At 48.8% G+C, this 12,354-nt stretch overlaps 1 protein-coding gene and 1 pseudogene across 2 annotated transcripts in view; both read left to right on the top strand.

Moving 5' to 3' along the window:
• Window positions 1-210: 210 nt before the first annotated feature.
• On the top strand, window positions 211-2,472 carry LOC147020810 (uncharacterized; annotated as a pseudogene).
• Window positions 2,473-3,349: 877 nt separating this feature from the next.
• LOC147020808 (E3 ubiquitin-protein ligase Trim36-like) overlaps window positions 3,350-12,354 on the top strand; it is an 89,184-nt gene continuing 80,179 nt past the window's right edge. For both annotated transcript variants that reach the window (XM_085896436.1, XM_085896435.1), the window contains exon 1: window positions 3,350-3,575. In XM_085896436.1, the coding sequence (XP_085752562.1) occupies window positions 3,459-3,575 (117 nt within the window). In that variant the 5' untranslated portion in view covers window positions 3,350-3,458. The remainder of the gene's footprint in view (window positions 3,576-12,354) is intronic.

Below are 12,354 nucleotides of genomic sequence, written 5' to 3'. Positions count from 1 at the left end.
TTGAATATATTCCATTTGCCTACCCCTACCCCATTAATTTGAAATATGTGCACTTTGTGCATAATCGGTCCAAACAAAGGATAAACGCCAGGCTATAGCTAATACATTAATAGGATAAAGACAAATTCTGATTTTAAATACCATAGCTATGTTTATTTGTTAATATAACATTGTCAGTTCAAACTTAAAAAAATTATACTAATTCTGGATTTTTATTTTCAGGCATGGAGGGACCTGAACGGTGTGCCATCTGCAAACAGGATGGAGGAGGCCCATCAGCTTCAACTCTAACAGAAAAGGGGTGCTCAGCCATCAACCAGGCCAGCAGCGCAAGGAAAGACAGCATTCACACTGTACCTGGGGAAAGGGTGCACAAAGACTGCCGGCGTATATACTGCAACCCACATCAGATAGCCAAGGATACCAGGAAAGAAGAGTCAAAGGCCAGTACAAGCAGTGATAGACATGTACTTAGGTCATCTGAGGAGGGGTTTTCTTTCAACACTGATTGCCTTTTCTGTGGTAGACTAGCCAAGTTTGGGAGGAAGCAGAAGACGCAGGATGTGCTTAAAGTAAAGACAATTGAATTGAAGGACACGCTCCTGGCTATAAGCCGCGAACGAGCCGATGTTTGGTCAGATGCTGTGAAGGCACGGATGCTGCATGTGCATGACTTGCACGCAGCAGATGCAGCTTACCACCAGACATGCAGTGTTAACTTTCGCACAAATAAACAGATACCAATAGCTCAGATGACGGACACCGAAGAATCCAAGAGGACAAAGCTTGGACGGCCTCGAGGCGATGAGAAGACAGCAGCATTCTTGCAAGTGGCAAGATATCTTGAGGAAAATGATGATGAGCAGATCACCATCAATGATCTCATTGACCTCATGACACAGAAACTGGCAGGCACTAACCACGAAGCATACAGCTACACCCACATGAAGGCAAGGCTGTGGGAACACTTTGGTGACAGGATAATCCAAACTGCGATTAACGGCAACCTGAACGTGGTCACCTTCAGGAGAACAGCCAGGGCAGTGCTTCAGGAATAATACAACATCCAGCAGCAGGAAAAAGACACTACTGAAGAGAAAATCAAGCTTGTACAGGCCGCTGCCAAACTCATCAAAGAAGACATTAGAACCATTGAAACATCCCATGAAGTCTACCCATGTGGTGAAGACCTGCAATCGCAAGAGGCTGGCATTAAATACTTACCAGATACTCTGCTGGTACTGCTTGAAGGACTATTTGTGGGAAAGAAAGATGGTGTTAAAGTGGCTTCAATTGGGCAAGCCATAGTGCAGGCAACTAGACCCAGAGTCTTACTGGCATGACTGCAGGTTGGGTTGGGTGTGCAGCTATATCACCACTTCGCATCACGATTTCTCATTGACTCGCTTCATCATCATGGGTTCTGCTGTTCATATGAAGTGATGCATCAGTTTGAACGAAATGCTGCTTAGTCACATGGAACAGACATCCCTAACCTGACAACAGAGTTTGTGCAGTATGCAGTTGACAATGTGGACCATAACATTCACACACTGGATTGCCATGGCACATTCCATGGCATGGGGATGATTGCCGCAGTCACCCCTGGAACCAGATCAGGCCGGCCAATACCCAGGGCTAAGGTGACGTCTCGTGATGTCACAATGGTTGGAAGGGTGCAGATACGGTCCCACAAGGAAGAAAGTCACGAGATGACAGCAGTGACGTACCAGAAACTTGTCAACCTAAAAGCCCAGAACTGCTCTGAAAATCTTGATGTTCTATGGAAGACATCCATCTTGTTTGGGTCCCCCAGACCTGCATGGTCAGGAATGATGCAATTCATACACAAGGGTGACCACCCTGGCAAGGCGGCTATCATGTTTCTGCCCATGATAGACATGAAATCGAGTGACATCACATGCATATACTCGACCCTGATGTTTGTCAGTGAAAATGCACGACGCCACGGTGTCACTCCAGTAATCACCTTTGATCAGCCCCTCTGGTGGAAGGCCCTCATGATCATCAAATCGGAGCCTATGGGAAGTGATCTGAAAGGGATTGTCCTACACTTGGGCGGCTTCCACGCAGAGATGAGTTTCCTCGGATGTATTGGACACCTGATGGTGTCATCCGGGCTTCAAGAACTGATGGAGTTGATATATGGTCCCAATATATGATGAGGATGATGACGACATTGTCGAGTTCAAACTTTAATACGCTTGATTTTTCTCAACATGTATAGTAAGTTTATAATGGATGTAGTTTCTGAGTTTAATGCGAATTTTCATTTTCATTTCGAAACCTTCGTCAGCCAGATGTGATTGCCCCGAGTGGAATTGTGAATTTTGTCATGTTTCAATGATTTACATAATTATATTGTATTGCCATAGACTTGATTTCATCTTGTGTCTTCAACGTTTCTTTTTTTTTTGTCCAGGAGCCAAAATCAGTATCAGGTAAAAAAAAATTTTTTCGGGACAAAAAAATTGGCATTTTTGGACAAAAAGCTATAATTTTTTATTTTACCCTCAATACATTTCACTTTTTTTATAATCATTCTTGTATATCAATATACTGACCATAACTAGAAACAATTAGAATGCAGAAAAACATATATTTACATCTTAAAATATCAATCTTTACAATTTTCTCATTTTCCCCAAAGCCGGGTGGCGGCCATATTGGATTTCCATGATTTCAGGACTTCCCCCCCCCCCCCCGGAGGATCCCTTCGGACTATTTTTTCTGTCACTGAGGACATATCCAGGAATCAAAATCTGTTGAGTTTGCTTTTGTTGCAATTTGTGTGAGGTCATCCGACATTTTGCCTGGACGAGGAGGGGAAAGGAGATGATGATGAGTGAGAGAGAGAGAGAGAGAGAGAGAGAGAGAGAGAGAGAGAGAGAGAGAGAGAGAGAGAGAGAGAGAGAGAGAGAGAGAGAGAGAGAGAGAGAGAGAGACGGAGGCAGGGAGAGATGCAGACGGAGATGTAGAGAGAGACAGACAGACAGACACAGAGAGAGAGAGAGAGAGAGAGAGAGAGAGAGAGAGAGAGAGAGAGAGAGAGAGAGAGAGAGAGAGAGAGAGAGAGAGAGAGAGAGAGAGAGAGAGAGAGAGAGAGAGAGAGAGATGAGACAGAGACAGAGACAGAGACAGAGACAGACGAGACAGACAGAGAGAGAGACAGAGAAAGAGAAGAAAAGAGAGAGGAATAATAAAAGCCACACGCGAGTGGCGAGGGGGGGGGGGTGTTGGAACTTGTGAAGGTGGGGAGAGGAGAGAAGGGAAAGGCCAGTGGGGATGTGGGTGGTTGGGGCTTGTGACGGTGAGGAGAGGAGAGAAGGGAGAAGGCAGAGGGGAGGTCGGAGAGAGGGAGAGATATAATAAACCATATTATTACACAGACACCGCTACGAGTGGACGCTGTCTGTGTCTGTCTGTGTTACCCTGAGATGTCTGCCACACGCTCCGTGGTTGAACTAGGAATGGGACCCCGAGGCGGCTTCGGGGCTGGTCGGTCCAGCGAGACCATGAGTTCTCCGCTCGAACCTTCTTCATTCATGATCGAGGTTTGTGTTGTTGGCGACAAATGTGTTTCATTCGAACCCGCAACGGCTTCCTCGGTTTGTCCGTGTCACCTCATGAAATATTTTGTCTTGTTCTCAGCCATCAGGGTCGACCTCTTCACGGTCTCCAATGTCCAGGCAGATGTACCCGATCGGGTGTCTCGATACAAACCCGCGTTTGTTCGATTATGGTGAAAATCGGAGCAATTTGCGATGTAATGTTGGATGTGTGATCAGGGCTGCGAGGATTGACTCTGCAGGTGTATGTCTCGTCCTTGAGATGGCTCACCTGGGCTCGAACCTCGAACCAGCTATAAATGGACACTCCGGTGTGTGTGTGTGTGTGTGTGTGTGTGTGTGTGTGTGTGTGTGTGTGTGTGTGTGTGTGTGTGTGTGTGTGTGTGTGTGTGTGTGTGTGTGTGTGTGTGTGTGTGTGTGTGTGTGTGTGTGTGTGTGTGTGTGTGCACGCGCCATCCGTTGGAAGGACGTTATGTTGGAGGATTATAGTGTTCCAACATTGGTCGTTGGAATGCGCTAAAGATCCCACCGTGTGCTTCGTGAAGAGTCGGCGAGCTATCGTCGGCACCCTGGAACGAATTCAAAATTCCAGCCCTCAATGACTGCTGGAAGGCAATGGCAAACCACCGAGCATGACTCTTACCAAGACGCTGCTTCGGCAGCACCATCGCTCTATAAAAACAATGGTACATTGATGATGATGATGATAAGGACGATGAGGATGATGATGAGAATGAGGATGATGATGAGGAGGATAATGATGATGAGAATGAGAATGATGATGAGAATGATGATGAGGATGAGGATGATGATGAGGATGATGATGAGAATGATGATGAGGATGAGAATGAGGATGAGAATGAGGATGATGATGATGATGAGAATGATGATGAGGATGAGAATGAGGATGAGGATGAGAATGATGATGATGATGATGATTTTTGTTTGTTTTTGCACAACATAGCATTTTCAGTGAGGGCATTGCATGCCGTACATTTGTAACCGCGTATGGTTATTTTACATCAGGACATTACAGGCTGTTGCGGAACATATTACGCAGACCCGTGAGCCCACCCCCCAAATCCCCCGTGCCCCCCCTCCAGTCCCCCAGCCCCGGTTCACTTGCTGCGAACGTGACTCGCAAACAGATGGGTCGTCACGGGGCGTGCAGGTAGCCAGGGCTGTGGCCCATTGTCGGATATATCGATAAATAATTTTACCTTCATTTAGTAAATTTAAATTGTGATTGTAAATGATAATTCTCGGTGAGAATATATTCTGTAAATTCACACCGATGAAGGAAGCCATTGTTAGTGAGAGGCAAATCGAAACAAGGATAACAGGATTTCGGGAGCTGCGGATCATTTCCATGGAAATTCTCTAATTTGTATAAAAGTGTGTGTGTATTAGTGCCGTGACAAACAGGAATATTATACCTGAGTTAAACTGCTCAATGCACACACACCTGAGACTGGCCATGATGTACCAATTGCCTGATGCCGGTTGCTAAGCGACAGACATTTGTGCCGGTTGCTAAGCGCCATCCGGTGCTGCTTGATAAGCAAACCTACGCCAGAAACTCAGCTTGCCTCGAAATGCTGCTTACCTGGTGCTAACACCTGGGACAGAATCAGTGAGAAAAGAAAGGAAATTAACATTCTGACATCATCACAATCTTCAACTTATTTACCTTGATTGAAGTGTCATTTATGGTGCCGTATTTTCTTTTCCATATTTCCATATGGTGCCATATTTTTAAGGTGCCATATTTGTTCATGATTATCAGACATTGAGACTTCTATTGTCTCGGGTCTAGGGCCTCAGCCCGAGGGTGAGATCATGCAGAAGTTGTTCATACTTTCAGGACTCCAGAAAAAGTCAAAAGAATCTTCTTCTTCTTCTTCTTTCACCGCCGGTTAGTCACAAATGTGCAGTGTTGCCTGTTTTGTGGTTTTGGATTGTTTGGAGCCACACTCTCATTATTATTCTTCTTCTTCATCTGTTTGACACAGAAATCAGATAGAAATCCATGAAGATAAGGCAAACACATAGTTGAATGGGGCTTATAGGAGAGAGGGAAAAATAAGAGAGGCTGGAGGGGTCAGTGACTCAGTAAGAGTGGAAGAGAGAAGGGGTGGATTTGGGAGAAAGTACGAGGGGCTAAAGGGAAGCCATCTTGGAGGAGAGAGCACAAGGCAACAAACACAGGAGGTCAGTTCCAAAGATGAGAAAATAGAGAGATTAGGAATGAAGGTGAGCGTCCGGCTTCGAGGGTTTTTTGTTTTTTGTGTATACATGTAGTCGAGGCTCGTGGAAGAGCGAGTACACTGAGAGGGTGATGAACAGCTGTCTTGAAGACTTGGAAAGAGGAATGAGATTGAAGAGGATGTGGAAATTGATTCCAGAGGTGGGATATAACAATCAATGAGTGGAGGTGAGCAGTGATCCTGGATTTCGGTACTTTTACCAGAGAGGGTTGATGGTGGACCGTGTGTGTCCGACAGAAACCATCGCATGGAAAAAGCATGGGGTGCAAGACCGGAAAGGAGACAGTAGAAGACAGAAAGACCAGTGACCTATCTGCGATGGCAAAGTGATAGACCCATAGACTCGGCTTCATTGCGGGAGATTCCAATGATCTTGAAGGCCTTGGTGTACACGGCGTCAAGCTGAGCCAGATGTGAGGGGGAGAGAGAGAGGGGGGGGAGAGCGCGAGAGAGAGAGAGACAGAGAGAGAGAGAGAGAGAGAGAGAGAGAGAGAGAGAGAGAGAGAGAGAGAGAGAGAGAGAGAGAGAGAGAGAGAGGACAGAGAGAGAGGACAGAGAGAGAGACAGACAGACAGACAAACAGAGATGGAGAAAGAGAGACAGACAGACAGACAGAGAAAGCAGGTTTCTGTGGAAGAATTCCGACGCTAAGTTAACATCAGCGGCAGCAAATATAGTAGACCAGTCCTGAAGAGAGATGGCTGCTTGTAGTCCCTGCCAATCTGATTGAGTGAAACACCAGACTCTCCGGCATTGAGGTGGTTCTCTAAGAATAGCCAGAGAGATGTTGACATTCACAGGCACCTGATCAGATGAACCAAATGGAGCAGAGGACGAGCAGGAGACATTTGCAGGAAAATTTGGTCATCAAGTCCAGAAGGGAAGATTTGCCATTGGGAAAAATGTGGGTGGAAAGTTCACAGATTGAGTCAGTCCCATGGAGTCACAGAACTCCTTTGCTGAAGTGCCATGGCTGGTGAGAAAGGTATCAACACCCAGCTAACTTGCATGCTGACAATTTAAATCACCACATATGAGGAATAAAGAGTTGGGATGAGTGGTTAAAAGTTTGTTCATGTTGTCAGGTCAGGTTAGGCATGGAAGCATGCGCCAGAGCAGCGTGTCGCTGTGTCCACTTTCTGCCGGTCTTTTGTGGTCAATCACAATTTAAATTTACTAAATGAAGGTAAAATTATTTATCGATATATCCGACAATGGACCGCAGCCCTGGCTACCTGCACGCCCCGTGACGGAAATTTCCTCCGCCGGTCTAAGTGCGTCCACTTACTCCAGGGGCCTCCGTCTGGCCATCCCCCAGATACATGCCTGGCCAATCCCCATCTCCTTGAGATGCTGATCAACCTGCTGCAACTATGAGGAACGTGGTTGGCCCATTGGCCTCCTCCACTCACGAGGCTCCCTCGCTGAGAGAATCTGGTGAGCAGGATCAGCATCAGGAAAATGAGCCAGATGTCCATACAGCCGCAGCTGACACTCATGGACTATGCAGGTAACAAATCTCATTTGAGTCTCTCTCAGCAACCGCTCGTTGGACACAAAGTCCGACCAGCGATAGCAAGGATTCTCCGAAGAGACCTGGTACCAAAGGAATTAAGTCTCCATCTCAGGTCCCTGGTCAGAGTTCAAGTCTCATATCTGTAGAGCAAGACTGGAAGCACCAATGACCCGAAGACTCGGACTTTTGTCGTCCCGCACAGGTACCGGCAGAGCCACACCCCATGATCCAGTGAATCCATGACTCCCCAGGCCCGACCCATACGTCTTTTGGTCACTGGCTCACAGCCAGCAGAGACATGAATATCACTGCCAAGGTAAGTGAATCTCTCCGTGACCTCAACATCCTCGTCACAAACAGGCACAGACAGGACAGCGACATCCAAGATGTCATTGAAAGCCTGGATCTTAGTTTTGACCCAGGAAACCCGTAATCCCAGCGGATCTAACTCCTCATTCAGCACCACGAAGGCCCCCAATTGGATATCTCGAGTCTCGCAAAGATGACTACATCATCTGTGAAATCAAGGTCAGAGATCTTGACATTCCCAAACAATGCACCGCAGCTTGATTTCTCTGACATCCTCCCCAGAATCCAGTCCATACAAGTGCTGAAAAGTGTTGGGGCCAGGACACACCCCTGACAAACTCCAGTTTCAACTGGAAATAAATCAGAGATGGTATCACCACATCTCACAGCACTCTCTGTGCCAGAGTATAGTTCAGACATCAGATCGATCAGTTTTGGTGGCACCCCATGAAGACCAAGAAGCCTCCAGAGGGCATCCCGATTCACTGAATCAAACACGTTACAGAGATCAACAGAGGCTGCAAGCAGCCCCTGCCGAAACTCTCGTCTGCATTCGGTGAGGACCCGACGAGCAAGGATACAGTCAATCGTTGACCTCTTTGGTGTAAAGCCTGACTGCTCTGGATGCTGGTGCTCAAGCAGATGGTGGCGAACCCTATCAAGAATTATCCGAGCAAAGACCTTGCCCGGAACTGAGAGCAGCGTCACCCCTCGGTCGTTGTTGCAGTCTTGGTGATCACCCTTCCCTTTCCAGAGAGGGACAACCAGGCCCCTCTTACATTCAGTTGGGATGATGCCTGTGATCCAGGCAGAGCACAGAACTGCATGCAACGACATGACTGCAGCATTTCCACCAACCTTGAGAAGTTCAGCATGGATGCCACAGATCCCTGGAGCATTACCCCGTTTCAACCGGTTCACCGCAGCTTGTGTTTCCACAATCGAAGGTGGACCACAGTTGATTGGAGGGTCAGCAAGAGGGATTGTAAGCTGTAACACCCCTGATATCCAACTCGACAGCTGGTGGATCAGCCTGGTACAACCGCTGAAAGTAACCGGCCCAATGGACCTTCACTTCGGACACCTCTGTCAAGAGCCCACCACCCTCCATTCTAACAACTGCAGTACACCGAGGGACGGACTTGAATGAACGCAATGCGCAAATTCCTTTGTAAGCAGGACAAGAATCACTTGACCACAGGTGATGCTCTACCCCCTCACAAATTCCTCACACATAGTCCTCCTTGTCCACCCTCAGCTCCCTGAACAGCTCAGCTCTGCCTATCAAAAAGTGGTTCAGGCCTATAAAATCAGAGAAGACAGCAACCAGGGAGAGATACTAGGGAGTCAGAGACGTCTTGAAGGAGGAAAATTTTTGTGAAGCCGATGACGTGTGGTTTATCGGCACCAACCTGTATAGAGAGATCTGTCAGGATGGTGCGGAGACCTCCAATGTTTGATGTTCACACAGTAAGAGATGGGCAGGGATGAGGCATTGGGATTGTGCATGTTGTTTATGGAGGCAAGGTGAGGGGGAAGATTTGAGTGTGTGGTATGTGGGGGAAGGTTTGAGTGTGTGGTATGTGGGGGAAGGTTTGAGTGTGTGGAGTGCAGGGGAAGGTTTGAAGTTTTCCGAGAGTTGAAGAGGGATACCAGGTTTGCGTTTCAGGAAGAAGACGTGCGACCTGGTGGGGAAGGAGGGCGGTTAGTGTGGGTGGATAGAGGGAAGAAAGGATGAGTGTAGCAAGATGAGAAATGAGGTGATAGAAAACCTGCCTGTATTGGCGAAGTTTCACACCTTGGGAAAACCTCTTTTTCCAGGAAATGCCAATAATATGGAAGAGCTTGGTAAGAACCATGCAGCAGGAAACAGCCTTTTGTTTCAGTTATCATTCATTTTGTGGGCAATTTGTTTCCAGTACTGCAGTACTCTTGAGTCTATTTGTTTCAGTCAATTAGGGACTCTTGAAAGAAGTTGCTTTATATTTCACTAAATTGTTCATGGAATCTTGATACAACTATCATTGAAATACTTTATGGCTCTGACTTTATACATGCATTATATACTCGCAAATACAACCTGTCGCTTCGCTGACAAGAATATTTAGTGGGTGGGGGGGGGAGAAAGTGGGAGAGGAGGGAGAGAGGAGGGATGGAAGGGAGGAAGAAAGGAGGGAGGGATGGGAGGGAGAGAGGATGGAGGGGAAGTGGAGAGGGAGAGGGGTGGGGGAGAGAGGGATGAGGTGGGAGAGAGAGGGGTGACATACTGCGGGGGTTGGAGAGGAAGAGGGGTGAGAGAGAGGAAGAGGGGAGAGGAGAGTTGGGGGAGAGAGGAGAGTTGGGGGGAGAGGAGAGTTGGGGGGAGAGGAGAGTTGGGGGGAGAGGAGAGTTGGGGGGAGAGGAAGCGGAGGGAAGAGCCGGGAGGGAGAGAGGATGAGGTGGGATTCCGGCAGATGACGCCCAGTTTAACATTCATCAGAGAGACGGCACACACATTGATGAATCACCCAGCTTGTGAAACACCGGGATGACAGTTTATAGCTGGGTCGGGAATCAAACCCAGGATAGACAGATAGCTTTGAGCGAGTGTGCATACCTCTCGGCGATCCTGCCGTGATCTGGTGATTCATTGCTTGATAAGAATCTGAATTGATCCAAGCAGCAGTTACAACTGCTAAAAAAAGAAAAAAGCATTCATTTGTCCAATTGACACATTCTTTGACAGCCCTTCCTCTCCATGACCTCAGGAGAGTTGGATGGTGGTGGAGAGGGTTTGGTGGGAGGCTAGCATGAGGGGAGGGGAAGGGAAGGCAGCAAGAGGAGAAGGGAAGGGAATGCAGCATGAGGGGAGGGGAAGGGAAGGGCGATAAAACGTGCCAAAACAGCAACATTTTCTTTTTTAACAGCTGGGTTCAATATAAAACCGGTATGGGAGCATTTAAAATCCACGCTATCTTCCTGGCAAAATCAAAACTAAACTGAGTCCTTAACAGTCCCCTTAACAGAGGGGGTGGGATGGAATAGCAGGGGAGAGAGAGAGCGGGGTGGGGGAGAGAGAGGGAGAGGGGTGGAAGAGAGAGAGGGAGAGGGGTGGAAGAGAGAGAGGGAGAGGGGTGGAAGAGAGAGAGGGAGAGGGGTGGAAGAGAGAGAGGGAGAGGGGTGGAAGTGTGAGTGGGAGAGGGGTGGAAGAGGGAGAGGGAGAGGGGTGAAAGAGAGAGAGAGGAGAGAGGGGTGGAAGAGAGAGAGAGAGGGGTGGAAGAGAGAGAGAGAGGGGTGGAAGAGAGAGAGGGAGAGGGGTGGAAGAGAGAGAGAGGGAGAGGGGTGGAAGAGAGAGAGGGAGAGGGGTGGAAGAGAGAGAGGGAGAGGGGTGGAAGAGAGAGAGAGAGAGAGGGGTGGAAGAGAGAGAGGGAGAGGGGTGAAAGAGAGAGAGGGAGAGGGGTGAAAGAGAGAGAGGGAGAGGGGTGAGAGAAAGAGATAGGGGTGAGAGAAAGAGATAGGGGTGAGAGAAAGAGATAGGGGTGAGAGAAAGAGATAGGGGTGAGAGAAAGAGATAGGGGTGAGAGAAAGAGATAGGGGTGAGAGAAAGAGATAGGGGTGAGAGAAAGAGATAGGGGTGAGAGAAAGAGAGAGATAGGGGTGGGAGAGAGGGATGGGAGAGAGATAGGGGTGGGGGAGAGAGATAGGGGTGGGAGGGAGAGAGATAGGGGTGGGAGAGAGAGAGATATCGGGGTGGGAGAGAGATATCGGGGTGGGAGAGAGAGATATCGGGGTGGGAGAGCGAGATCGGTGTGGGAGAGAGAGAGATATCGGGGTGGGAGAGCGAGATCGGTGTGGGTGAGAGAGATATCGGGGTGGGAGAGAGAGATATCGGGGTGGGAGAGAGAGATATTGGGGTGGGAGAGAGAGATATCGGGGTGTGAGAGAGAGATATTGGGGTGGGAGAGAGAGATATCGGGGTGGGAGAGAGAGAGATATCGGGGTGGGAGAGCGAGATCGGGGTGGGAGAGCGAGATCGGGGTGGGAGAGAGAGATATCGGGGTGGGAGAGCGAGATCGGGGTGGGAGAGAGAGATCGGGGTGGGAGAGAGAGATCGGGGTGGGAGAGCGAGATCGGGGTGGGAGAGAGAGATCGGGGTGGGAGAGAGAGATCGGGGTGGGAGAGAGAGATCGGGGTGGGAGAGAGAGATCGGTGTGGGAGAGAGAGATCGTGGTGGGAGAGAGAGATAGGGGTGGGAGAGAGAGATAGGGGTAGGAGAGAGGGATGGGAGAGAGATAGGGGTGGGAGAGTGAGAGAGATAGGGGTAGGAGAGAGGGATGGGAGAGAGATAGGGGTGGGAGAGTGAGAGAGATAGGGGTGGGAGAGAGAGAGAGATAGGGGTGGGAGAGAGAGAGATAGGGGTGGGAGAGAGAGATAGTGGTGGGAGAGAGAGATAGTGGTGGGAGAGAGAGATAGTGGTGGGAGAGAGAGATAGTGGTGGGAGAGAGAGATAGCGGTGGGAGAGAGAGATAGCGGTGGGAGAGAGAGATAAGGGTGGGAGAGAGAGATAGTGGTGGGAGAGAGAGATAGTGGTGGGAGAGAGAGATAGTGGTGGGAGAGAGAGATAGTGGTGGGAGAGAGAGATAGTGGTGGGAGAGAGAGATAGTGGTGGGAGAGAGAGATAGTGGTGGGAGAG

The sequence above is a fragment of the Eptatretus burgeri genome, chromosome 9, assembly GCF_056783735.1.
Source record: "Eptatretus burgeri isolate ZD-2024b chromosome 9, Ebu_testis_v1, whole genome shotgun sequence".
Taxonomy (NCBI): Eukaryota; Metazoa; Chordata; class Myxini; order Myxiniformes; family Myxinidae; genus Eptatretus; species Eptatretus burgeri.
The sequence above is the reverse complement of the archived record's forward strand: the minus strand, read 5'-3'. Positions and strand labels throughout refer to the sequence as shown.